General features: G+C 37.5%; 2 protein-coding genes across 4 annotated transcripts in view; one reads left to right on the top strand and one right to left on the bottom strand.

The window, feature by feature from the left end:
* Positions 1–580: 580 nt before the first annotated feature.
* On the top strand, positions 581–21,064 carry PYROXD1 (pyridine nucleotide-disulphide oxidoreductase domain 1). Of its 2 annotated transcripts, XM_072954739.1 has the most exons (12): positions 581–764; positions 3,533–3,613; positions 6,034–6,153; positions 8,602–8,730; positions 10,671–10,744; positions 13,736–13,896; positions 14,673–14,773; positions 15,746–15,881; positions 16,788–16,900; positions 17,688–17,810; positions 19,739–19,876; positions 20,660–21,064. In XM_072954739.1, the coding sequence occupies exons 1-12, from the start codon at positions 681–683 to the stop codon at positions 20,906–20,908; spliced, it is 1,509 nt and encodes a 502-aa protein (XP_072810840.1). In that variant the 5' UTR covers positions 581–680; the 3' UTR covers positions 20,909–21,064. The 2 variants fall into 2 exon arrangements, with proteins under 2 accessions (XP_072810840.1, XP_072810841.1); XM_072954740.1 differs by lacking the exon at positions 17,688–17,810.
* RECQL (RecQ like helicase) overlaps positions 21,065–27,850 on the bottom strand; it is a 24,835-nt gene continuing 18,049 nt past the window's right edge. The window contains exons 8-15 of one of the 2 annotated variants that reach the window (XM_006199921.4): positions 27,420–27,501; positions 26,234–26,382; positions 26,029–26,146; positions 25,387–25,525; positions 24,428–24,519; positions 22,983–23,202; positions 22,531–22,660; positions 21,065–21,946 (exon numbers count right to left, since the gene is read on the bottom strand). In XM_006199921.4, coding sequence (XP_006199983.1) covers positions 21,794–21,946; positions 22,531–22,660; positions 22,983–23,202; positions 24,428–24,519; positions 25,387–25,525; positions 26,029–26,146; positions 26,234–26,382; positions 27,420–27,501 — 1,083 coding nt within the window. In that variant the 3' untranslated portion in view covers positions 21,065–21,793. Of the gene's footprint in view, positions 21,947–22,530; positions 22,713–22,982; positions 23,203–24,427; positions 24,520–25,386; positions 25,526–26,028; positions 26,147–26,233; positions 26,383–27,419; positions 27,502–27,850 lie in introns of both variants that reach the window. The other variant, XR_004186373.2, reaches the window with a different exon arrangement.

Raw genomic sequence — 27,850 nt, 5'->3', positions numbered from 1 at the left:
ACTAGAAACTTGGGCGGAGGAACGTTCATTTATTTTGACAAAAACGGCTAGCAATTCTATTTACCACGGGAAATTATCGCTGAGGTCAAAATTATAAATGCGAATGACAACTTTTTAGAGAACAGTTCAGTTGTATTGCTTTGGCTTGATTCATACACCCACGGAGAATGTGCTTCCAAAATATAAAATCTGGGATCGCTAGCTGAAGGGTTGGGAAGGGTGATGTTCCTTCTTCCAAGAGCGGAGCCTCCTTCTTCCAAGAGCGGAGCCTCCTTCTAACCTCCCGCAGGAAGGAAGAGTGAGAATTTCAGGGCAGTTCATTTATTCTAAGATGACTACCTCGTGAGAACACTGGTCTGTCTTTAGACAGTCTGCTGGCGACCCACCTACTTTACTTTGGTTTGAGTTTCCGTCTTATCTTTATCAAACCTACGTGGGAAAACTACACTCAGCTGCGGCGATCACAACGCAAAGCCGTGAAGCCGACAAGCCGCCTCCGCGCTGGGGAAAGGCAGGCCGTCCGCCACGCGGAGGGACTAAGTGTGGGCGCGCGGGCACCCGTAGCTCGGGTTCTCCGGGGCGGGCGCCGGAAGTGGCCGCTCGGCGCCGCGCTCCCTCCGGCTGTGCGGACTTTCCCCGCTTCTCCGCCGTCGTCAGCAAACTGCCGGGCGCCCCAGAGCATGGAGGCGGAGCACCCGCCTCCGGCGGCGGGGCAGCTCGTGGTGGTCGGCGGTGGCATCGCGGGCGTCACCTGTGCGGAGCAGGTAAGGCGGGCGCGCTGGCGGCTCCCCCTCTCCTGGACCCCGGAGGCCGGGGCGCCCCAGGCTCCCTGACGCCCCCTTTCCTAGTCTTTCCTCCAGGTCGCTGTTCAGCCGCTTCCTTTCCCCTTCCGCACTTCTTCTGGTTCCCAGATATTAGAGGCCGTGTCGTGGCTTTCAGATGATGCCCTTAATTCCTCTCAAGCTTCGCCTCAGGCACAGGGAGGAGGGATGGAGAGCAAACTCTTGACGGGGATGGGGGACCCAAACAGTTGGAGGAGGGACCCAGAGCCAGGCTCTAGTCCTAGTAGTGCCAGAGCAGATGGGGCTTATAACTAGGAACTACTTGGTCAGACAATTCCTCGAAAATCCAGTCCCCTTTCTTAATTAGCTGATTGAATTCCTCTTTCACATAGGTGCTAAGTCCTTAGTGCTTGGTAAATAAATGATAGAGAAACTCTTACGTAAGTTTTCTATGCTTTGGACTCCCAACATAGAAGAGATGTCATTTCAAAAGGGACGTACATGTGAAATTGAATAACTATGCTGTACACGAGAAACTAACACAACATTGTAAATCGACTATACTTCAGTTAAGAAATAAAAAAAATTTTTTAATTAAAAAAAGATGTCATCTCTACTAATGTTTTGTGAAACAGCCAGCAAGGGATTAAATGCAGCGAGGGAATGCTTTTCTGATTATAGTGAATAATCAGACCACATGTATACATTTACATATATTCCAAAAAGGACTAGAATATTTTGTTAATAAAAGTAAACATAAGCAATCACTGATGTAAGAAATTCAAGAAGTTTTTTTCCCCCTTAACGTTTAGTCTTTGGATGTGTATTCTTCACTTATTCACCAAGTAAACATCTATAATCCAGGCACTGTACTGAGGGCTGATCGGACAAATACAGAGCATGGTACCTCCTTTTTAGGGACTCAAGGCCCAAGGGAAGAGATATGTAAATAAATCATTTCATCTGTGTGTTCGCTGTCTTAGGGGTGCCTGTAGAGTTGGTAAGGAGCCACTTAGGGAAGGAGTAACCTTTCTCAAAGGAGGTGTATTTTTGACTTCGTATAGGCATACTTCATTTTATTGCACTTTGATTTATTGTACTTAGCAGATAATGCGTTGTTTACAGATCGAAGGTTTGCGGAAACCGTGTGTTTTTGACACCATTTTTCCAATGGCATTTGCTCATTTTGTGTCTCTGGGTCATATTTTGGTAATTCTCACAGTATTTCAAGCTTTTTAATTATTACTCTATTTGTTATGGTGATCTATGATCTTTTAATGTTACTATTGCAAAAAGATCATAACTCGCTGAAGGCTCAGATGATGGTTAGTAATTTTTGAAAGTTTTAATTAAAGTATGTACTTTTTTTTAATAGAAATAATGCTATCACACACTTAATATTGACAACAGCATAGTGTAAACATAACTATTATATGCCCTGGGAACTTTTGGGAAGCCAAAAGTTTCATGTCATGCTCTTTATTGCAGTATTCACTTGCAGTGGTCTGGAACTGAACCCTCAATGTCTCTGAGGTATTTCTGTATAGAAGAGTGTGTAAAAGTTTACTAGGTAAACAGGAAAAGACAGACATGCCAACAGCAGGCAACAGTATAATCTTAGGTGGACAACCATGGCACCATCCAGAGGTAGCAAAGCTTAAAGCAGGTGGTGCTGGGGGAGGAGTGACCAGAGGTGAAGCCGGGAAGGCTGGCAGAGACCTGCTGGTAAAGGATCTTATAAGTCATGCTGCGAATTTAACGAGAACTTAGAAATAGTCAAACAGTTTTGAGCAGTGGAATAATACGATCAAAGGAAAATTTTTGGAAGATGATTAATTAGGATGGTTTTGGGGCCTGGGTAGCTGATTAATATGAGACTGGAAGGCCAACTTAAAGGTGATTTTAGTAGTATGAAGGATATTGAGGGCCTGGTCTAGCAGTGGAAACAGAAAGTGGGGAAATAACTACAGAACATACAAAGGAAGGAAAGACAGAAAGAGTGAAAATATTGTGAAATATTATAGAAAGTTTAAATAAGGTGGCACTAAAAAGATTTCGATGGGTTTAAAGGAGGTAGAGGTGGATTGAACATGCTCAGTTTTAATGGTATAGTGGAGATAGAAATTGGTGGGGTTAAGGAACTGGAGCGTGAGTTAAGAAAATGCTTTCAAGAAATTTAAAGTGAGCAAGAGAGAGGTTGAAGCTAGAGGCAAATGGTGAAACACTAGCAAGTTAAACCTCTAAATTTTGATAAGGCTAGTTTTAAAATGGCTTTGTCTTCTCCGAAAGTATACTGATTGGGCATTTGAAAGAGGCGGAAGTGCCAAAGCACTTGGGAAGGTGCTAAGGTTTTAAATGCTAATTATTAAAGGTTTGCTGTAATTTCATTCTACAAATGAAATTATTTTATAATAAATAGAAGTTTGTTTAACTGTTAATTAGGAAGATAGTTTCTTCTCATCCTCTGCATGATCATTGTTAAGAGTTTAGTGTAAATGTATTTTTCATTTTAATCAGTATCTATATTTAATCAATATTTAATCAAGTTAAACATTACCCACCACTACTCCATAAACATGACCATAACCCAGGATAATGGAGACCTTTAGATGAAGAACAGTGAGTTTTTACAGTAAGGCATATTAATAACATCATTAAAATTGCATTATCACTGTCTCCCCCCCCACCATGCCATAGTGCTAATACTTAAAGTTATTTATCATATTTTTCCTACTTTTTAAAAAAATAAGTTGGCGATTCACTTTCCATCAGAAGATATTCTCCTGATAACAGCTTCTCCTGTTATTAAAGCGGTCACAAATTTCAAGCAGGTAAGAACCTTTGTATAACTTTCTTAATATTAATTTTTAAAAACTGCAATAACTTGCATAACAGTGTAATTGTAGGACTTAATTGTTGAAGATGACAAATTTTTTTTGATACTCATTTAAAATCATAACTCAAAGTTTAGAATTATTCAGATTGAATACCAAAAGCACCCAGAATGATATTGAATTTCTAGTTTCCTCTTTTCTGCCACTTTTTCTTCCACTCAGAATTACTTTTCAGAAAATTTAAAATAAGATTCTTTTGAGGAAAGATGTTATACAAATCTAAACATGAATGCAAATATACATGTAAGTGTGTGTGTATTTATTGTGAGTGTGTGTGTTTACAAACCAGAAGAAAAATGCTTCTGAGCCAAGTTTACACTTGCTGATAATTAATGTTTCAGTTGTGTAATAAGCATCTCAAAACACTTTGTAGTTCTGTGAATTTATTTTACACATTTTAACATTGTAACAGGACTCTAAGGTCATTTTGGCTATAGTATAGAAAAGTGGTCTTCCAAACATTTTTGATCCTGTGCCTCACCTGTTAAAAAAAGTTTTGAGTTCGTATCTAAATATTATATTTATAAATTATATGCATGTACTAAAATTATGTTACAATGCTTTTGCAAAAAATAAGTGACTAAAAAGGCAAAAACGTTGATCTTTTCTTCCCACAGTTCAATGAAGACTACTTAAATCATCTTTGATTTAATATAAGTTTTCCCTTATAATACCCTGGTAATAGAATATCTTTTTTTCTTTTGGCATTTTTGTCTAAGATTTATTGTTTATTCATACAAAGTTTAAAGCGTTGATACTAAGGAAAAACCACCTTCTCTCTACCCATCTCCCACAGGCATACCTTTCCAGTCTTAAAGTATGTTTTATGAAAGTTCTTTATATATTGTCTCCCAGGGAAGAGATCAGTATAAGTTAAGCTACCTCATTCTCATGTATAAACCCCTGAGATTTAGATAACTCCCTAAGACCAAAGGTAATTCACTGCTGTATGTTACTCTTTGTTATAACCTGCATAGAGATAACATAAGATATCTTAGTACTACGTGCAGCCAAAAGAATTATGGGATTGGGAGAACCAGAGAACAAATTATGACTATTAACCTCTAAATACGTCCAATTACAGACTAAAAATATACACGAAAGAGAGATGTTTCTCTGGGCCCTCTAACTGTCTTTCCAAAAGACTTAATTTGGTGTAATGATACAAGAAATGTAAGACTCGAGTTTAGTTTTTGCCAGTCTTTTAAAAGTTTTGTACAGCAGAAGAAGAAACCTTGGGTTCTCGGCCAGTTATTTACTGGCCATGTACCCTTGGCAAGTTTCTGTATCTGAATTGTACCATTAGGATAATACCTTCCTTGCTTACTTAACAAGGTTGTGAGCTGAAGATGTACCAATTATATGTTGACAGTGCATTGAAATAACAAATATTATGCAAATGTCAGTTATTCTTAGTGTTTAGAAGTCAGAAATTGCATTCTCTTTATCATTTATTGAGCATCTCGATTATTTATCAGCCAGTGTGCTGGGCACCCAGGACATAGAGATTAAAAGTATAGAACATACACCAAAAAGTCACTAGTGGTTATCGCTGGGGTAGATGGAATGTGAGATTTAAAGAGTGGTAAAGAAGGACTTTATCATATAATTCTATATTATGTACTGTTATTGTTTATTTGTTTAGTGTTAAAAAAGAGCACATATTCATGACTTGTATAATTTTTAAAGGAAAAAGGGGATTAATAAAAGTATGGAGTACTTATGCTATACTTCTGAATGTTTTAAATATATTAATGTATTTAATCCTTAACCCTGTGAAGTAGATACTTATATTATCCCCACTTTACAGATGAGGTAATTGAGTCACAGTGAGGTTAGGTAAATTTCCAAGGTGCATATAGTCAGGTTTTGAATCCAGGCACTTTGGCTGTAAAGCCCTCATGGTCAATTTCTCAGAATGATTGTTTTCTATTGGGGCAACAGATAAGCAAGAAATAGTTACCATACAGTGTAAAGGGAAGGACAATTGAGGTCATATTCCAATACATGCATATTATTTTTATACATATAACACAATGTGAAGGAGTGCCAGAGCCTGCCTTTGAGAATCAAGGATGTTGCATTGAAACTGAGACTTAAAGAATAACAAGGTTTTACCGTGTTTGTAAGAGATCAAGTACGGGTAGTCACATGCCAAGGTGCATGAAAGTGTATGACTGTGAAATGTGCGCCAGCAGGGACCCGTCCACTGCCGGAGTGTAATCCAGTCAGTTCAGATCTAAGACAGCCCCAAACCAACTCCGGTGGACCCACCATTGACTGGTATTTTCATTATTTAAAATTCTTGAAAGGAAAAAAGTTTGAGTACACATTTTAATCTCTTTGATCTAATACAGGTTTCTAAAGTATTGGAAGAATTTGATGTTGAAGAACAACCAAGCACCTTGTTAGAAAATCGCTTTCCCAACATTAAGGTTATAGAATCTGGAGTGAAGCAATTGAAGAGCGAAGAACACGTAAGAGGATTTTTTTCTTGATGACCTTTGCCATTTGTTAAATCTTGGTGAGGTTTTGCCTGCCTTCTTTTGACCCCACCTGTCCAACCACCACCCAGGTCCCTAGCATGTAAATTGTAGTGACTTTAATTTCCATTATTTTTAGAAAAATTTACACCTTTTGTGAGTTTTTTTGGGCTTATGTGATTGGTTTAGTTTGGCATTTTAGGTTTTACATTTCAGGTTCACATTCACATTTATATAGGGTTCACTGTGTTCTGGGCCTTGCGTTAATATCGGGAGACACTAGCAGTAATAGAAGGAGCCTGCTCCTGGGGACTCTCATTGTCATGGGAGTGTAGACATGCATACATTTAATGTATGCACATGGGAAAAATAACAGTTCTTGAGATATTATCAAAATTCTGATATTAGATATTTAGGAAGACTTCACAGATTGAGTAATGTATGAGCTATGTTTTAAATAATGGGTGAATTAAGAGTTCTCCAGATGGAAAAGGGCATTCCAGGAAGAGGAGATTGCATGTTCAAAAGACCCAAAGAAAGGAAGGGGGGCATGTGGAATAGTGAGGTTGTTGAAGAAATTGGGATGTGGATAAGTAAAGGAGATTGGTGGATGAGGCCAGAGAAATAAGGAAGTAAGATTGTGAAGAACTTTTTATGTCTTGCTAAGAAATTGAGTTAATTTATAATCAATGGAGAAGCAGTGAAGAGATTTTAAGTGGAAGCCAGGATGATAAAATAGATATTCTTTTAGGAAGGTGTTTCTGACAGCAATGTCAAGGATGAGCTGGGGTAGAGCGAGGGGCTGGTGGCCAACAACCAAATTAGAAGGTGGGGATAGCAGTCCCAAATGGTGTAAGGCCCAAACTGGGACAGTCTCAGGAAAGGGGGTTGTCAGATGATTACCAGCATCTTCAGGTGAGCTGTAGGCAAGTTGGGAGATCGAGTTTGTAGTTGTTTCTCTAAAGCAGCTGTAATTTGTGAGTTCTCCCTCAGGGAGAAAACATACCTGTCACATTTGAAACAAATAATTAGACAGGAGGAAAAAAGTAAGAAAAAGTTCTAAGTTTATGAGAAAAATATTACAAAAAATATTATTAATCTGAATCCCCAAACCAGAGTAAGTTCCTAATACTTGTAGTGGTAGTTCTCACTCCTTAAAGCACCCATGTCAGTTAAGCTGCAGACTGAAGTCGGCTCAAAAGTGTCAGGATGCATCATGAGGGAACTTACATATCAGGGCATTTAAGTGAATCAGAGTGCCCCCCGTCGCCATTTGAACAGTATCCTCCATGAGATACACATCTGGATACGTGTCTGCATCCTCTTGTCCCTCTTTCATGTTCTTTAGTAAGTTAAAAATGATGTGTTTTACCTTCATGCCTACTTTCAAAAAAGTAACAGTAACCAGTGAAGAGTTTCTGTGTTTTTATAGTAGCTAAATACAGGTTATTTTTAAAATTTGGTCAGTGTCTATAATTAACTCTTTGTTAGTTAAAATTCTCACCAGATTATCTAAAGGAAGACTAACATAAAATTTCTGTATGATTATACTGTGTTGGATTATCAGTTTTATGTGTTTATCATGCAGAGATAAAATGGGTATCAAATGTCTCATTGGGTGTGGAAGTACTATTTGCCAACTTTTATAAATCAAAACACATGACACAGACTTGAACCCCCTAAACCATTCCAGCAAAGTCTAGCATCTGTCAAAGCAGCGTATGTTTATGTATATCTGCTTTCTAAATGCTACTACTTATATGTAGCTATTCATTCAAGGTTAAGAAAAAGAAACACTTGATCTCTAACATGTACTTTTAGATTCATCTAAATTAAAGAGCATGTAGTTTGCTGGTAAAGTAATTGTTATTTCTATTTAAGAATATAGATACTGTTTTTTAGCACCAAGTTTTTTAGATTAAGCAGGCACATTGTGACCTTTTCTACCACACACTACTCCCCTGTGCCTATCATAGATATTATGGTATGATAACGATTAGATTCACTAGATCTTCTTAGAGTAACATCCATTGAGATCAGAAATGGTCATCAAATCAATGTTCATCAGAATACTCAATTAAAAAATTTCTGTGTGTTTAGTTTTTAATCTGAGGTCAGCATGCTTTTCCAAAACATCATGAGATTCCTTAAGTTTTATACAAAATTTTGTTGGAATGTACTTTTTTTTTCCATGGGAGAAAAAAAGTAAAAAATCTGGTTTTCATCAGATTTTTTAAATGGTTCATGGCCCTAATATGATTAAGAATCACTTGATTGGATTGGAGAATGCATTCTCGTGCTGAAGCTTTATCGTAAGTATTGGCTGCCACCAAGAGGCAGCCTTAATGTATTTTTTGCTTTTGTCTTATTGAATATTTAAAGTGAAATTGTACCCGCGTGTAATGTTATGGCTCTCCCCTTCATCGCTCTATGGTTTTACAGTGCGTTTTAACTGAAGATGGCAATCAGCATTTGTATAAGAAACTCTGTCTGTGTGCTGGAGCTAAACCGAAGTTGATATGTGAAGGAAATCCTTATGTATTAGGAATCCGCGATACAGACAGTGCTCAGGTAACATCTGACATTGGGTTGTGGGGGAAAAAAATGAAGATTTCTTAGACTTTATGTTTCAATCAAAGTATTCCATTGAAAATGTTAATTCCTAAACTGTAGGAGCAGAAGGAAGGTTTTTTGCTTCATGAGCCATAAACCAAAAAGTAGTTATCATGTTTTATTACTGCCAATTTGAGTTGAGTTTTAGCTGATACTTTATCTTATTTCTTAATTCATGTTCTTTGCATTATGTGATCTCCCAGATATGATAACTATGCAAAAGGTGACAACTTACATTGTATACACATTCATTACTCTACTCTGACTGAGAATATGTGATTTGCCACCTAAGTAATGTAATGGTCTTTTTCTTAAAAGGTAAAGCATGTCCCAAACTCACTCCTCAGCAAAGAAATTAATATTGCAGAAGTCTTTCTGATACAGAATCATGACTGAATCCTAGAACTGAAGAAGACACTTGGTTTATTGTTCTGCTCAAGAACAGTGGTAAACTGTCCCAAGAAGGTGAAACTATCTGCAGAACCTTAGACAGCTTTCCGTGGTCATTCACTTTAGGGGTTATTAACCCTTACTGCTCAGAAACTCTTGGTTTCCAGACACAGTGCTCTTGCCTCAGGTCATTGTTGTTGCTCTGTCCCATGACATGATAATTTTACATTTATATAATGAGGTTTTATGGTCTTGATAATATTTTCTTTGAGCTCGTTCTTAATTAGATAGGAATTCAGAGAATACTAGAAGGACTGGTTATCTTCCTGTAAACATTTTCGGTTCATATTATCAAAGACTGAGTTTATAGTTATGTTCCAAAGAGGTCCCCTACATACATACACTCGTTGAGTCCTCCTGATGATCCTGTGTGACAGTCATTACTCACACTCTGCAGAGAGGAAGTGGAGATGGAGGGATGAAGTCAGTTACCTGTACTAAAGTGGTTACTAAGTGTACCAGAGGTATAAACTCATGACATTCACCTCCATGGCCAGTGCTCTTTACACATCTTTCTTAAATTACCTACTGCCTTCAATGAAAAACAGACTAAAATTAACTTCAGATTTTTTTCTTATAGAATTTTAAAGAAGCCAATGTTTAGTGGTTATTTATTAAATATTACAATAAGTTTTGGGGTCAATTTAATAGAAATGGGGACCTACCCGTAGGAGGAGGAATTTAGCTCTTCATAAATTATCCTGAAGCAGTGAGCCTAGTCTCTACTTTGGAAAGTACCCTAAGAATGACTACTGGTCATTTTTTTCCTCCAGGCTCATTGTGATCTTTTCTGGTGGGTTACGGGTAGAAGCATCAATTAGCTGTCTTATAATGGGAATAACACTTTTTCAATAAATTGTAGGCATTATTGTGTGCCTGCTACTCCTAACGGCTGTATCTATATGATCTCACTTACTGCTTATGGAAACCTTGAGATGTAGTCACTTCTTATTTCCATTTATGGTCGGAGAACCTGAGGTGCAGAGAGGTCGGGCAGCTTGCCCAGGGCCACCCGGTTAGAGGCTGCCTGCCAGAGCCGGCCCGAGCTGCTGTGTGACAGCTGCTCATTCCCTCCCGCTCCCAGTGCCGACTCACTGCAGGGCAAGTGGCCACTGAGGGACTAGAAGAAAAGCAAGAATCCTGTGTCCGAGGTGTAGATCAGTGTTGTGTTGGTAAATGGATTTGGTCAAATAGTTGGGGACGTGGTAAAATAAAGACAGTGCCTTTTGCTGCAATTCTAAATATAATGGAAAAGGCAAGGAAAATCAGGAGAGTTGCTATAAAGGCAGTTTGGGGTAAAACATAGAGGGGAACATTTATTATATTCTAACTGGGAGGGTGTGTGCTGGCGGAGTGGGAAAGTGAAGTTTATTAGTTTATTATTATTAGTGAAGCCTCTTGCCTCAGGTATTGCCTACTGTTACAAAACACTCTTCTTTTTGATACAGGAGTTTCAGAAGCAGCTTACTAAAGCTAAGAGAATAATGATCATAGGGAATGGTGGCATCGCACTTGAATTAGTGTAAGTATATATTTTTAAATATTATTTAAGACTTTCTCTGTGATTCGTGTGATTATTGACAGACTAGAAAATAATCTTGTTATCCGAAAAATCAAAGATAAATATAGTTGTTTGTCACACATTTTCAAGAAAAAAAATCTTTATTTTTTTAGCTTTCATGGAATTCATAGTTGTGAAAGTGTCCTTTTAAGACACAGGAGTTTAGGGGATGCTGTAAGTCTCAAAGGGCCCAGCACTGGTGACTGGCTGGACTTGACCCATTCGTATAAAGCATGTACTACATAGAAAATGAATTTGAATGTGTACACCTGTTGAGATTTCTAGTCATAGTCCCCACTACTTTTTATTGCTTATACCCGCTGTGCTTCACTCATTCACATTGCCTGTCTGGCCCATGAAACCAAAAATGTTTGTGAGTTCTGTTTCAGAATGTGTAGTACTCCCGGCTCCTGGTTTTTGGAAGTTTGGGGAATGTGAGCACCTTAATAGGCAATATTATCATCTTAAAATGATATTTCAAGTCTGAAAAATACCGAGGAGTGTCCTGCTGTGGAAGGCAGGGCATTGATTCGCTTTCTTTGTGATTTTAGCTTTCAGCAGATGGCTGGTACGGAAGAGTCTGGACATTATTCAGTCGTTGGGTCTGTCTACAAAGAGGACAAATTTATATCAAAATAAGGAATCTGCCAAAGCCCTGTCTTTGCTCACTTACATTCATTCCAACCCTAAGGCTAGGTTTTTGCTGCCCCCTGCCTGTTTGGAGGACAGTGAGCCCCAGTGGAAGCCTGTAAGAGTTTTTAAATTGCCTGAGTACTAGGAGTGGCAGTCACTATTGTAGCGATGAAGGTTGTGGCCTTGTATGGAGAAATGCGGAGAAAAAACTGGAGAGTCAGCACCAGCTGGACCAAGAGGAGGGAGGCATAGATTTATTGTAAGAGGGGCTTTAAATCTTTTCATGCGCATGACAGATTTTCTCCATCAGGTATCACCAAAATGTTGTTGTTGTTGTTGTTTACATTGAAAAGCTTTCTCACATTCAAAAATGTTCAGTCTCACAACATTTAATCTCATTCCTCACTTTCTTTATGTTGGAGATTGAAGGCCATATACTTGGATAGAGCTCATGATTTTACATTCACTAAACCGTTGGGTAGTTTCAGAAAGGCCCCCTAAAGGGCTCTTCTCTCGGTTTAGGTGCCCTGAATGCTTACACCTTTGTCTTCTCTTGATGAAAAATGACATATCCCAACCCTTCCTGCTTGTTAATAATCTCCGTGTCCCACTGAAGCTAATACTGCTTTTCTTCAGTATACTTTTATTTTAGCTAGTATCTTTCTTCCAACTGTAGGTTAATCCTTTCTCTTTCAAACAGATACAGTTTTTCATAATTTCACAAAATATAATACTTCACTGTTGTCTGATTTTTAAGAGTGGTTTGAAAAATGCAAGCAATATTTCCCCTATGTGTGATAATACCTTCATGCTTATGCATCTGTCTGGGGACATAGTTCTTAGGGTAAGAGGATTAGAGGGTGTCCTGTGAGGCACGGCACATCCAGGAGTTATTTGTGGTGGTTACGGATAATAACTGTGGCCTGCTTGAGTCAAATGTCAGTATTTTAGGCTATACTGATACGTGTTATGTTGCTTTATTACTTTAAAATGTATAAAAAAATGGTAATTAGAGCAATTTATAATTTATGAAAGTTTAAGCATTTCGTGGTAACTATGTGCCTGATTGTAAATTGAATATAAAGTGTATTACCAAGCATGTGTGTAGTCTGCTTTCTGCTCATCAGCAGTGCTGTATGACCTGAGCAGCTTAAGGCAGAATGTTCTCCAGATAATCTGAACTTTAGTAACTATAAATATTCTTGGCTGGAATTGGAGAGGAAGAAAAATGAAGGCCCATTGATAAGGCAGGGGCTCCTGTAATACACCAAGAGCATGAACATCAGGTGACCTGGAGTCAGATGTACTGAACGTTCTCTCCATCATCTCATTGATTAGCCTTGAAGTCACAGAACCTGTTACATCAGTCTGAGAAGTAAAGAGGGCAGTATTTTTTTTTACCATAAATAATTGTTAAAAATTAATAACATTAACACACAATAATTTCAAATAAAATTCTAGGGTAATTAGGATGGCCATACATCCTGTTTGTCCAGGATTGTCCCAGTTCATTTGTACCAAAACAAGTATCAATAGCAGATAAATTATAGTGGATTTCAGGGACTTTGTGGAATGAGTATTTAGAAAACCACATTCTCAGTGTCCAAACCTAGAGCTGAAACTGCAGGTACCCAGCAGCTGTGGCTCCTCATGAGCGGTCATGGAAGGGGTGTCTGTGTACCGTGGCCATGCTTTCTTCCTTTAAGAGCCTTCATTTTTCTGCAAACTGGATCTTTCTTTGGCCAGGTGGCTTTTCTGAGATGATGGGAATTCAGTGCAGGGTATTTGTTCCTTTATAACAAAGTTAAGATTTTAGTTTGAAACTCTCATTCTCTTATTTTTCTACCTTTCTATAATGTGCTTTGACTACATAAAATATTTGTTACCGAAGAAGTCAGCTGTTGTTAATATTGTAGCTCTGTATCACCTATCTGTCCATCACTGATCACATTGTAACCGGGTAAACAAGGCACTGCTCACTCCTGGGAACCCTTGGGAACATTCATGTAACTGTGTTGTAGAGATTGAACACTTTGAAGTCATGATATTTCACTGTGATGAAATTTTACTTGATATTCAGTTACATATTTTTGTCACTTTTATTTCTTTCAGTAAACTAAATTTCTTGTATTATTTAATCTACTTTAACTCTTATTTTCCTGAAGCAGTGTTACATTCCTCTTTATAATCATTGTTTTCTCAGTTTGCTTTAAAATACCTTCTTTACTTTCACCCTAAGAGATAATTGTTATTTGTAGATACAAAGATTTCCACTTAGGCTTTTGAAATTGCTCTAAGTAGCTTTAATATTTCTTCTAGGTATGAAATCGAAGGCTGTGAAGTCATTTGGGTCATTAAAGATAAAGCTATTGGGAATACTTTCTTCGATGCAGGAGCAGCTGAATTCTTGACTTCAAAACTCATTGCTGAAAAATCAGAGGCTAAAATTGCACAAAAAAGAACCAGATATACAACTGAAGGTAAATATAGCATCTAGCTATATTCATTCACAGATGAAACTTAATTTTTTTAACCATATAAAAAAAGGCTGTAAGAAAATTTAGCAAAGTATTTTATTTGGGAGATAGGAATATTTATTTCTATATCCTTATGTGACTTCTTAAGATTTTCTATATATGTGTGTGTGTGTGTGTGTATGTGTATGTATATATGTTTATATATATGATATACTTTTTATGAAAAATGTGTATAACTAAAACTGGAAGTTTAAAGTGAATTAAATAAACCAGCCCATCTACATCTCCACAGACATAAGCTACAATTGGACAATACCTAAGGTAATTTTATAAAAACTGCAGTGAGTTTAAAAACAAATACAGCTTTTTAGTTTTGAAGACCTTTTTTATTTATTTAAACTTTTGGCTTGTAAAATTCAACAAGAATTTTGTAAGTTTTGGGGGTCCTAAAAATTGACAAAATTTTCAAAATTTGATGCCTAATTTTCTCACCCTTCATATTTACCAGTGTATATGATATCCATAAAACACTTTAAATATGTTTATACACAACACTCAGTTGAAAGTTTCACTAAATACAGCAGTGAATTTACCCATTTCATAGCTCTATATCACAGAATATTAAGATAATGAATAAACTGATGAATACAGATAAGTTAATCCTATAGTATGAAAGTGTGTGAATTATTCCATTGCCTAAAAATTTCTGAGCACAAGCATAATTCTCTGCCTGGCAGTTTTTATATCAGTTGAATTTTGAATTGAGTTTCTCTCTTCAGGAAGGAAAAAGGAGGCACAAACCAAAGGCAGTGCCGGTAACATAGGCAGTGCCTTGGGGCCTGATTGGCATGAAGGCTTGAATCTCAAAGGAACGAAGGAGGTATGTTTTCTTATACTGATTGAACATGTCTAAATGCAATTTTAGATTCTCTAACCGTTTGTTAAAGACTGGTTATAAATATATAGTTAAAGAATAAGTTAAAATCTGTGGTGCTGGAAAGGACTTCAGTGCCCGTTGGCCCAGGTGAACTCTGCAGAGCTACAGAGAGCTCCAGACACAGACATAGTGAATACACCTGTCCTGTTTTAAATTAAACTTTTCTCAGTGGTCACTTCAGACACATTATAACATTTTAAAGATTATTAGGTAAGAGTCTAAATAAAATACACATTTAATATTCTGATTGCATAAGCAGATGACATGCTTTTACTCATTTTATTAGTTTTTTTTTATAGTTGTTAAAAGGTGATATTTAAATATTGTAAGAAACATATATTCAGTCCTTACTACTATGTGTCATTTCTTTTCAGCCCTCAGTAGGCTGGAGGGGGGCTGGCTTCACAGCATATCTAATTTCTGTGATGGAAATTACACAAAATCACTTTTTCCTGCACCTTCAGATCCTAAGACTAATAGTATTTTTACCCTGAGAATTTCAGTTTAGTACAATAAACATTTATTGAGAATCTCCTACCTCACTGGCACTTTACTAGGATGCTGGAATATACCAGTCTAGGATATGTCAACTTAATTTTTAAGTCTATAACAGTCATAATTAAAATATATATATATATGTGTGTGTGTAATTATCATACTAAAAACATGCCCGTGTTGCCACCTGCCAATTCAGCTACTAGATCTCGTTAAGCAAGGAATGAGTTTCTGCTCACTCCTTTCACACACACAGATTGAGACGCATTTTTTGGCTATTCAATGTGTTTTCATTTATACTATAAGAATTATCTTTCTGATAATGTTTCTACAAGCATGTTATAAATTTTTTCATCATCATCAGTAACCCAGGTCATTCTTTCTGGAACTGTTATGATGATCAGTATGTCTTTATTTTAGTTTTCTCATAAGATTCACATTGAAACTATGTGTGAAGTGAAGAAAATCTACCTTCAGGAAGAATTTAGAATTTCTAAGAAAAAGTCCTTGACTTTTCCAAGAGACCATCATAATCAGTCAGTCACAGCTGACAAAGGTAAGTGAGGAAATAAAAAAAATAACCTCTTATTTGAAAGGAAGACAACTTAAACTTGCTTTATTATATTAAAAACAACTTCATATTTCCACATAAAACTTAAACATGAAAAAGTAAAAATAAGACTATAATAATGTAAGTCATTTTGCTTTCACTACTTTCTCTTCACATTTTCTAATAAATTAAGTTGTATAGAGCTTAACATTTTGCAATAGGGCTCATTGTTTTGACTGTCATAACCCTGTGAGTAAATCAGAATATCTTGCAGATCAAAACAACACAAAAACTTTAAAAACCCGAGGCTCTCAGACAAAGTGACATGTCCAAAACCAAACAGGTTGAAAAATCTATGAATTTGAACTAAGACACAGATCTCCTAAAATTCCTATTCTACGCTTTTGTGAGAACTAAGGTCATTTGAAGAAATATACTCAACCAAACCTAGTGTGTGAAGTATCCCACTGCTCTGAATTCTTTGAATTTTTTCATAGGAAAAGGGGGAAAGGAGGTGTTAGAGTTTGAATATGAATAATAAGGGGAAAGACTGAAAAGTGAGTAACCAGTTGGACTAAACTGTCAGTGAAGTATAATCTATTAATAAAGATTTTTAAAGAAATAATTTATAAGTTAATTATCAATTTAAATGTATTTTGTTAGCATTTCTGTGTTTAAATTTGAAGAAATGTTTAGAATGCCTGTTACACTTTTGCAGTTATACCCAAAACAGGGAAATTGCATTGATTGCGTCAAAATGTTTTTAGCAAATGTACTAAAATTATTAAGGAGTGTTGTTTTAAAGTTATCTCCTGCCTTCTTTCTTTGTTCTAGTCATTGTATTCACATAGCTGCTATAGACGGTTGGTGGTAGTTATAGTTGAGAATAAAGTCTTTATTTATTTTTTAAAGAGATATGGCCTGTATATGTGGAGCTGACCAATGGAAAGATATATGGCTGCGATTTCATTGTCAGTGCTACGGGAGTTACACCGAACACAGGACCTTTTCTCTGTGGCAACAATGTAAGGGGAAAGTTTTTGTCCCACTCTCAGTATTTTTCAACTATTCATTATTTATGAAGACCTCTAATTCTCAAGAATGAATAATTATTTATTATTTTAATATAGAACTATAACTTAAAGATGGTTGAAACAATTTAGTTTACATTCATGTCTTGATTTGCAATATTATTATTTTTTTACTGCTTAAGTCCTTAAGCAATTAACATGCCAGCATAAGTGTCATTATTAAGGGGACATAATGCACAATTTATCTAAGTGTTGGTAAGAGACTGATATATCCTTTGAATCCTTAAAAGTTTCCCTTAGAGAAACCATCGTGTATTTTTTACTTTTTAGCATTTGAAGTTTACAGAAACTGAGGAATATTCTTGTAACTATGAGTGGGGTAGTCATATGGTTTTTGGGTATTTTTTTTGTTTTTTGGGGTTTTTTTTTCCAGGGTGGGAGTAATTAGGTTATCTATTTATTTTAATGGAGGTACTAGGGATTGAACCCAGAAACTTGTGCATGCTAATAAGCACGCACTTTGCCACTAAGCTGTACCCTCCTCCCCATCAATGGGTATTTTTGATGTTGAAGTTCTAAGGATTTTGTGGGTTTGTCTTAGTAGGAATTTGATTCCTTGGAAATTCAGCTTAGTTGTCTAAATCTTGCAGCTGTTTTTTCACTTTCCTCACTAAAGATCAGCATGCCGACATGGAGAAATTGGACTTGTTCTTTTACTTTAGAATGAAAAATTCATGTTTCATTTCTCTTATCCCATAAGCTTATGAGGAACACTGTTTAGTTTGATGTAGGAGAAGACGGGGGCCTGAAAGTGAATGATCACATGCACACGTCCCTTCCTGACATCTACGCCGCAGGTGACATCTGCACGGCATCCTGGGAGCCCAGCCCCGTCTGGCAGCAGGTGAGCCAGCACACATGATCACAGGTTTCCATCAGAGATTCCATCTGAAAATAAAGGAGTCACTACCAGCAAATCCAGCTTTCTGGTTTTCCACCTTTTCTAGTTTAAGTAGGAAACTATCAGTTTTTTTGTCACTCAAACAAAACACTAGAATTTTTCCATTTTGGTTGTTATATAGTGATGGAACAGACTGGAAAATCTTTTACTTTAAAAAGAATTATGAGTGGGGGTATAGCTCAGTGGTAGAGTGCGTGCTTAGCACGCACAGTGTCCTGGGTTCAGTCCCCAGTATCTCCAATTAGAAAATAAATAAATAAATAAACCTAATTACCTTTCCCCCCAAAATACAAAGAAAAAATAAAAAATAAATAATTATGACTGTTACTTTTCCAGGCTCAGATACTTATCAGCAGTGTCCAGTCAGGCAGCCACTAGCCACGTGTCTGTCTACTAAGCACTTGAAATGTGGCTAATGTGACTGAGGAACTGAATTTTAATTTTTCTTTAAATAGTTATGTGTCTAGTAGCTAGATTTGGGGGGAAGGTAATTTATTTATTTTTGGAGGAGGTAGTGGGAATTGAACCCAGGACCTTGTGCATGCTAAGCATGTGCTCTACCACTTGAGCTGTACCTTCACCCCTTCTAGTGGCTAGATTTTGAACAACACAGCTTCAGATTAAAAAATAGCCAACAGATTATAAACAATACAAATAAAGGGTTCTGTTCCTGATGATTCTGTTGTCTGTCTGTCCCTGTGGGAATTACTGCTGAAAACATGTTCCCATGGCAACCAGCCTTTCTCAACCTAACAACCCTTCCACCTGGGTCTAGACCAGCCCCTGCCCTCACAGTGCTGCCTGCCTCCTAACGGTGGAGCTGAAGACGAGAGGCCACTACTCAGCGGCCAGAGGTGGGGCTGTCTCAGGAGGAGTGGAGGCAGAGGGACGCGTCACCGGTAAAGGAGCCAGGCGGCACTTGGTGAAAGCCCAGCTCTGCAGTTGGGGGCGCTGGCCATTCAGCCTGCCTGTGGTGTGGGGGGCGGTGGGAGAGCCAGGTACATTTTAACAGGCAGCTTTATTGCTGTGCGTGTACTTTACATCCATCAGAGACAGCTCAGTAATGAGAGTGCTTTCAGCCGTATTTCAAAGATGCTTCAAACCAGCTTGTTCTGTTTTCTCTGCAGTGACATCCTATGTTGTTCTTATGGCCTATCTGTCCCAAACTCAGTTAGGAATTGGAGTTTGTGAGTTTTTTTTCCTTTTTCATTTTTAAAATATTTTAACACTTTAAGGGTTGAATCTAGGAGATGTATAAATAATATCCTTCATGTACCTCATACTCTGATATGGGAAAGAAATGTCCGAAAATAAACAGGTGTTTCTTATTTTGAGGGACTCTAATAAACCCCATCTCTTAATTTGCAGAAGCAGCTATGTACTAGTTAATTTGTTGCCCATTGTCCAAGACACAAACTTAAGGGATTTGGAGGCTGGACTCCATTAGGTGACAGTGCGGCAGTGTCACACCGCAGACCATTTGCGCTCATCACCACAGCCTGCCTGTTCCGCCATCAGACCCATCTTGTTTAGAGAGGAGACTGAATTAGAACAAAAAAGACCATCACTTCTACCGGAATGCTTGAAGCTCATATCCATGATTATGGTACTGTTTTTTGCACACAAGAAAGCATCAATTACACACACATGAGGTTTGAGACTTGTCAAATACCAGAATCAGTTGGTTAGTGTGGACTGGTGATTGCTTTTGTGGCAAAGACAATCCAATCAGTTATCTAACTAGCTAGACCTGACCATTCTCAAGGGCTGTCAAGACACTGAATCGCTTGAAGGAGTTTTACTAGGTTACAGTGATAGGTTTTTCAAGTAACGATACTGAAAATTACGCCGCCTAACATTTTTTATTTCAGATGAGGCTGTGGACCCAGGCCAGACAGATGGGCTGGTACGCGGCGAAGTGCATGGCGGCAGCCAGTGTGGGAGAGTCTGTTGACATGGATTTCAGCTTTGAGCTTTTTGCTCATGTAACAAAATTTTTTAACTTTAAGGTAAGACGGATACGAAACTAGTGCCTTTTTTCTGCTTGTGAGTCTTGAAACTAATTATGGTCATCTAATTTTTTCATGTGAACAAAAACTTACATGGTTTTAGTCACTTTACAAAAAATGACAAATTTCCTCATTTCTTGCAAATCGGTACCCAGTATTACTGCTGGTCTTAATTTCTAATCATCTGATAAGCATTACCTACCTTCTCACTATATGATTTTACAGTTAAGGGGGAAAAATTTCTTGCAGATTCAGTTCCTGTTGGTGCATTTCTGAGTTCTATTTGAGATTCACTTCTCCTTTGTGAAGGGAACTAACAGCCATCATACTTCAGAATGAGCATGGACTTTCCATACATATTTCTTACTTGATCTTCTCTACATTGCTCTGAGGCAGGCTTTTTCTTCCTAATTTACTGATGATAAGAAACACACATACAAACATATACATAAGGTTCAGGGAGATTAAACACTTTGCCCATGAAAGCTGTAAGCCAGTTCCTTGTTAAATCTTTAAATCCTGACTCCATGCTAGTGTGGTCCACATCCTACATATTTCTATATTTACTAGATATTTTTAATACCCATAGAGATTGTGGGGTTGTGTCATCTGTAGATTAAATGCATTACCATACCAACATTTTCTTTGGGACCCTCCCAATGGCACTTTCAGCTGTGAAATTTTGTGAGTAGATCTGCCATTCTAGCAAAACACAAAGTAACTGCGTATTACGTTTCTTTTTTTGTACTCACTAAAACAACTTTTTCATGTTTCTCTATATAGGTTGTATTGCTGGGAAAATACAATGCCCAGGGCTTAGGTTCAGACCATGAATTAATACTGAGGTGCACCAAAGGACAGGAGTATGTCAAAGCCGTCCTGCAGAATGGGCGAATGATGGGAGCCGTCTTAATTGGTGAAACTGATTTAGAAGAAACATTTGAAAACTTAATTTTAAACCAGATGAACCTTTCAGCATATGGAGAAGATCTGCTAGATCCAAATATTGATATAGAAGATTATTTTGACTAAAAAGGGAATTTGAAGAGCCACGTCAAGTTCTAAATAAGACAGAAAGTCTCACATGGCAACAGAGTAAATGATTGCACTATTAATGATGACCATCTGAAGTTAAAAATACAGAAATATGATTTAAAAATAAATAAAATTCTAAGAATGAAGTCAAAATCAGTTCAGATAATTTATTTACAGATACTTTTTTTTCCTAATACAAAAATGACCCCTTATTATGTAAACATTCTTTAAGTATTCTGTGTTTTAAATTTGGACACATTCATTTACTATTTATCTTTGGAGCAAACTGAACTAGGCAGTATCTACTTAGTCCACAGTGTGATCTGATTAGTATACCAGAGCTAGTCTTTGTGTCAAACGAGGGCTGTGTTTTCAAGAAGCTTACAGCTTTATCTTCCTAAAATGGAGCTGTAGCAGTATCTTACTTGCTAATATTATTTCTATTGACACTTGACTCCTTTTCTACTTGGATTCAACAGCTGTTACTATAACCTGAAACTACTCACTTTCTGTGATAAGCCTATTCAGTATAGTAACGGTATTCAAAAGACAGTTATGTCAAAAGAAAAACTACAACTAGTTAAAGCAAGGCATAAAGAGCTTAAGATGGTTATATGAACTTAAGCTCTTAAGTATTTAACACTTAAAGGGTTTTACATTAAAAAATGTTTTCTTTGTTTCATACTGTAAATTTATACAATTCATGATCTCAAAATTTCCTAACATCTCAAATTCTCAAGTCTTCAATACTTTAGAGATAAATTCTGAAAATATAGCTCCATAGGTATAAAATGTTAATGAAATTGCCTTAAACTTGTGATTAACTACAAAAATACTGGTGCTTGCATGCATAAACTATTTTCTTGGAAAGTTCAGAAACATTCATGCATCATCAATTTTTCTTTTCTTAGCCCCTGTCTTCTTACAGTCAGGTTGCTGAAACACATTTGTAGACTTCTTTTGGAAGTTACTCGGACCTTTTTCTTCCATCTTTTTATCAGCTCCTTCAGAATGACAGCTTTCAGGTGATTCAATCTACAAAACAATAACAAACACTGGTAAGAATTCAGCGATTCCATTTTCTCTGGAGATTAATAACCTCATAGTCCTTCTTATAGCAGCTCTTTAATTAAGTGTCCAGTGGTCTGGTTTTTCATCTTCAGATATGAGTGCTGTCTTGGAATAGAAGGGGCTGTGCGGTCAAGACCGTAAAGAACACCTGACGTGTCCTTAGATGCGTTGCTTTTGCAGCTTCAGAGTATTTAGTTTCTAACAGGGGTTTTCAGCCTCTGCCTCACAGCCAGACTTCTCAACTGGTGTAGACCACAGCCAGTGTCGTGAGGGCGGGGATGGCACAAAATCAGACATTAAAACAGTCTTCACATTCCAGAAGGTTGGAAACCCCGAGGTCTCGATTAAAAAGCTGGTCTAAATTCTTCCACTTTATACCTACAGAAGACAAAAGGTGTGTTTTCTCTCTTCCCTACCCAGGTTCCAAGAAGAAAACTGACTTCTCTCTTCTTATGTCCCACTGGGCCCAGGAGAGTACTAGTTACAGAAACATCCCATAGGCTTGAAGGTATTTTCTAAATATGTGAAAACTGGAAATGAATAGTTACCCCAAAACAGTTCTGCGTGGCCTTCTTCACTTGCATGGTAATAACATGCGCCTCGTTGTTCAGAAGATTAGCTTTAGGTCCTATTTTCAAATATGAAATGGTAGCATAAGCTGTAAAGCTGTAGTCTTCTCTGCAGAAGATAAAGGCCAACAAACAGGTTTTGAGTAGTTGTAGACAACAAACTGAAATTTGTAAAAAAATAACCATCAGTGCAATAATTTTAAATAGCATTCATGTGAAATAGTAAAGCTTGTACTATTAAAGTGCAATTTGTAGAAAGTATCTTAGTTTTGTGCTTTTTTGACATACAGTGATCAATTTGGCTTGAGTTTTAGGTAAACTTTGTATAGTGTTTAAAAGTTCACACACAACAACCACAAAACCACTTGTTCTGTTGCAATTTTAAAAATGAGAATCAGACATCAAAGGACAAGAAACAGGTCAGCACGTACCTGAGATACTGCTGTATGAGGACGTGCGCGATGATCTTTTCCAGGTCTTCACGAGGCAGTGCGGGAGGGACAACGCCGGCTGCTCTCAATTTTGCTGCCCCCTTCCCCATCCAAGCATCGATCAGTTTCAGCGGTGTGAGCTTTTCATTTAGCTCCTCCGCCTGCTTCAGGATCTTGATGAGATCTCTGCAATATGCTGTTATGTTCTTCCTTTCAAATGCTATAATCAAAGAGAGATGGTTACCAGCAATTGGGATTTTGAAATTAGGGCAAGGATATCGTGTCCTAGGTGGTTAGGCTGGTTTAAAGTGAGCTGCCCACCAATGTGAGCCACCCTGAACTCTGATTTGTTACTGTGTTCTCAACTAAGACTAGGTGATTGCTCAACTCTGTCACTAGACTGTTAAGAGTCTCTAAGACACTATGGGACTTAAGTGATGGAAGGAAAATAGCATGGTTATCAGAAGGCCTTTGGGTATGCCCCAGGGACCAGAGACGGTCAGCCAGACACGACTATGACAAATACTGAGAGATGTTTAGACAGGAGAGTCAGTCTAGTCTTTGTATTTACCTGTTTGTGCTCATTAAGCAGTATTTTGAAAACCAGTGTGGCTTCCTAGAGACAGTGATACAGAGACAAGAATGTCCTGGACAGATACTCTCAGTTCCTGATACTAGCACTCCAATTTACATAACAGATTCTCATTACCTTGGTCACTATAACACAGCCTAAAAAAACACAAATAATGTTCCTGCAAAGTTAAAATTGTAGTGACCTTCCCCCACCGAGGCCTCACAACTCAGGAATGGGTTAGTACAGCTCTTCAAATACAACACACACACAAGATGAAAAAAATGAAAACACAGCACCAACACACTGCTAAATCAGTGTCTTAAGAGTAATTAGCCATTATACGGGTCAAAAATAATTCTATTTTTGGGGGGAAGGTATAGCTCAAGCGGTCGTGTGCGTGCCTAGCAAGCACGAGGTGCTGGGTTCAATCCCCGGTACCTCCTCTGAAAATTAAATAAATAAATAAACCTGATTACCCCCCCCACAAAAGAAACAAAATAAATAAAAAATTAAAAATAATAATAATTCTATTTTGCACTAAATTTCTCTTCCCAGTCAGTGACTATAAAATATCAGGGATTATCACGAGAGGTTAGAAATAAATTTTTAAGAAATCAAAGAAAAAGTTTAAACCCTTCTGAATAGAAATGCTATTTAATGTGTCCTCAGCATAGCAATATAAAATACATGCATACACATAATAGCTTTTCTTTTTATTTGCCTTTGTTTCAAAATTTTGTGTTGTTACTTTTAAATCTGGGAAACTCTATTCACGCCCTGCTTACCTAAATCCACTGTGGGGTCTAGCACTGCCCTCATGGAGCCCTGGCTATCCACGAGCCTATAAAGATTTACAGAACTATGAACTCACAAATGTCTTTACAGCAGTTATCACACATTTTGTTACACGCTTCTGGGTTCCACACTTCATCAAAATGTTGAGCTATCAAAACACGGCGACATCTGCAGACATGTTAGAGATACAAATTATTAAATGAGCTAACAGAGTCTTAATCCTTACTTCAAAATACAGAGTTATATGTTGCATTAGTTTCCTCCTGCTGCCATAACATTACCACAAACTTGGTGGCTTAAAACAACACGGATTTAGTACCTTAGGCTTCTAGAGGTTAGCAGTCTGGCAGGGGTCTCCCTGGATTTCTTCTGGAGGCTCGAGGAGGGAATGTTTCCTTGCCCTTTCCAAATTCTAGAGACTGCCTGCACTCCCTGGCTCAGGGCCCCTTCCTTCCATCTTCACAGCCAACAGCCCTGGACTGAGTCCTCACGTCACTCTGACCTTTTCTGCCCCCTTCCGCATTTAAGGACCCTCGTGATCACAGTGGGGCCTCCCACACAACCAGGATTTATCTCCCTGTTTTAAGGCCAACTGGTTGCAACCTTAATTCTACTTGTAACCTCAATTCCCTTCTGCCATAGAAGGTAACATACGCACAGGTTCCAGGAATTTGGATGTAGAATGTGGACATCTTTGGGTGATGCTGCCCACCACATATGTACTTGCTTTTAAGCTGCCCGACATTCATTCTGAGATTTGGTTTCTCACGACGACAGAAAGACCTCGTTTTATTGCGCTTCACTTTACTGTGCTTCGCAAAGACAGTATTTTTTACAAATTGAAGGTCTGGTTCAAGCATCTCCTGCAGGTTCATATACTGGTTCCCACCCTTCAGACATCTGCTTTTACTGGTTTGCTCTTGATGTTTCACCAATGTATTTATTCACTTTGGTAAGGACTCAAAGTCACGTCATATGCTTTCATATTGTGCCTGTCTTTAATTGACAAAAGTGATGAAAAGATGTGTGGCTTACTTGCTTATGTTTTGGCAGTAGGACACCATCTCATAAAGCTTCTGTTGTCCCACGTTTTCCATCACCACCATTGAACTTATCCTGAATATATCTCCAAAACCATAGTACAAAATACAGTCTGCTTTCATGTCATCTCGACCTGCAGGGGGAGAAATCTTGAGGTTACATAATCACTTTAGAAATTCAAACATGCAAAAATAATCTACGTAAAATTAGCTGGCAATACTTAATAGTCTAAATAGATCATATCTCGAAATTTCAGAGATGTGAAAGTTAATTTGTAGCAATCTCCCTCAAATTTTTGAAAAAATTAGCTAAAGAGATCTATTAAATCAGCTTTATTCGTTAAAAAAATGTGTCCAAAGTAATCTAGTCATTTAAGTTGTAGACTTGAAACTACTAAAACCTCAGGAGGCAAAGACGGATATCAAATTATCTTAGCAAACATAAGAAATAATTTTGACATTCCAACAGGACATACGTAAAATTTCCCCATAGGCAAATAAATATAAAACTTTGAAAAAGACTTCATTGTTATAAAAATACCAGCCATTAAAGATTAAAAATACAATATTATTAAACATCGTTTACAGTGTTTTTAAAGCTTTAAAAAAATTACTTCTGGATATGAGCTGTACATACCTGCACGTCCACTCTCCTGGTAATAATTTTCCATAGATTTACTCATTGAATGATGAATGACGAACCTCACATCTGGCTTATCAATTCCCATTCCAAATGCAACCGTTGCCACTACCACCTACAGTATTTTAACATTGTATACGTTAATTAAGTTAAAATGTATGTAAAGGTGAATTAGGCTTCTGTTGAAGGTATATTACCTCACCTGAATTTCATTGGCTGACCATCTCCTATGAACGTTGGTCTTATCCTCTGGTTCCATGTTGGCATGGTACGCACCGGCATGAATCCCCAGTTTCTGTAAACTGACTGTAACCTGCTCAGAGTCTTTCTGAGAAAAGCAATAAATGATTCCTGTAGTAAGATATGTCCAACTGTTAGTACATGTCTGGAAGATAATTTTTAACTCATACATGTAAGATATTGATAATTACAAAATGCATGGGGGTAAAAAAGACATGAAAAATCCCAAGGCCCTGAACACACCCTGACTTCTCAGTATGATTCAAGATTTGATCACCAACTTGCTCTACAGCAGACATGAGCCCTGAGCCACCGGTTTGGGGTTCCCACCATCTCTCTTCTTTCTCCAACTTTATCTCCCACTACATAGTATTTCTCAAACTGATGCCCCACGGCTCCACAAGATGTTAACAAATGTGCTGTGAAAAAGAGTTTCACATGCAAATGAGTTTGGGAAACACTGCACTGGACAAAATTAAACAAGTGTCTCTATTTGCTGGGCTGGTCAGAACTTTGAAGGAGCTGATACACCCTGTGACTCTCCAGGAGGAATCAACGGTTTCAGCCTTTCTCAAACTTATTGGACCCTGGACCTCCTTTTACCCAGGGCACCCATTAAGATCTCCTGCAAATCTATAGAACAGTTTGGAAATGCTTCTTTTACACCAACTCTTTGCTTCGGGAACACTTGTCTATGCATTCATCCTGGAACACATGTATACACACTCTCTATTCCATCTATACTTGAACTCATTCAAATAAGTACTACTTATTTCTTTAATGTGTCCTTTCCTATAACAAACTATATTTTATACCCCTTTATGGCTTAACCTCCTTATACACAGTGGATACTTACTAAATATGTGCTGTTGTTAATTAACATTACATCATTACTTCCACTCTTTAATTAAGTGTAAATAAGCAAAAATAAATCAGTTTTATTGCACTTACAACCTATGCCATTAGCAAATGCCACACCCAATTCTTAAGATCACCAAGCAAATTAATTTTATCATGACGTTTTCAAGCATCTTCTGCCATGCATTAATATTTTTTGGTGCTAATCATTTTTCAGTGTATTAGTGTACTATTAGTTACTTTTTGGAAATTCTCTGTCAGTCTTCAAATGTGGTTTGTTTTCATATTACCTGATTGTCCCTTGTATCTTCCATTAATGAGCTTTACAATATCCTCAGTAAAATCTTCAGTGTTTGAGGGCTTCTGCCGAACCTAAAAAAAAAAAAAAAAAGGCTAAATTATTAAAAAGTAAATTAATGAGTACCAACCATGCGGTCATTTACTTACAACTTTCAAGACACCATTCTTTCTTGAGCATAGTGTTTTTTCCTATTACTCTTTCACTCACTCCCCTCATCTGACCGTGTCACCTCTCAGACTCTTCGTGATCCTTATTTTTGAATTTACCAGAAATGAGAAGGCACAGGAGCAGTGAATAACTTGTATAGATGGCAACTTTTTAAAATCTTCTGTTGCTTTTATAAAAACCTAAACCATGGCATAAATCACTATTCAACAAAAACTCCAAAAAATATGAAAAAGATTAGAAAGAAAAAAAAGC

This window comes from Vicugna pacos, chromosome 34 (assembly GCF_048564905.1).
Source record: "Vicugna pacos chromosome 34, VicPac4, whole genome shotgun sequence".
Lineage (NCBI taxonomy): Eukaryota > Metazoa > Chordata > Mammalia > Artiodactyla > Camelidae > Vicugna > Vicugna pacos.
Note: the sequence above shows the minus strand (reverse complement) of the source record. Positions and strands in the feature narration are given on the sequence as shown.

What these genes read in the sequence shown, in the direction of transcription:
- PYROXD1 (XM_072954739.1), top strand. Translation starts at nt 681, where the DNA reads ATGGAGGCGGAGCACCCGCCTCCGGCGGCGGGGCAGCTCGTGGTGGTC. An exon ending in CGGTCACAAATTTCAAGCAG is followed by an intron (nt 3,614 to 6,033) that starts GTAAGAACCTTT and finishes GATCTAATACAG; the next exon opens with GTTTCTAAAGTATTGGAAGA. An exon ending in CAAAATTTTTTAACTTTAAG is followed by an intron (nt 19,877 to 20,659) that starts GTAAGACGGATA and finishes TTCTCTATATAG; the next exon opens with GTTGTATTGCTGGGAAAATA.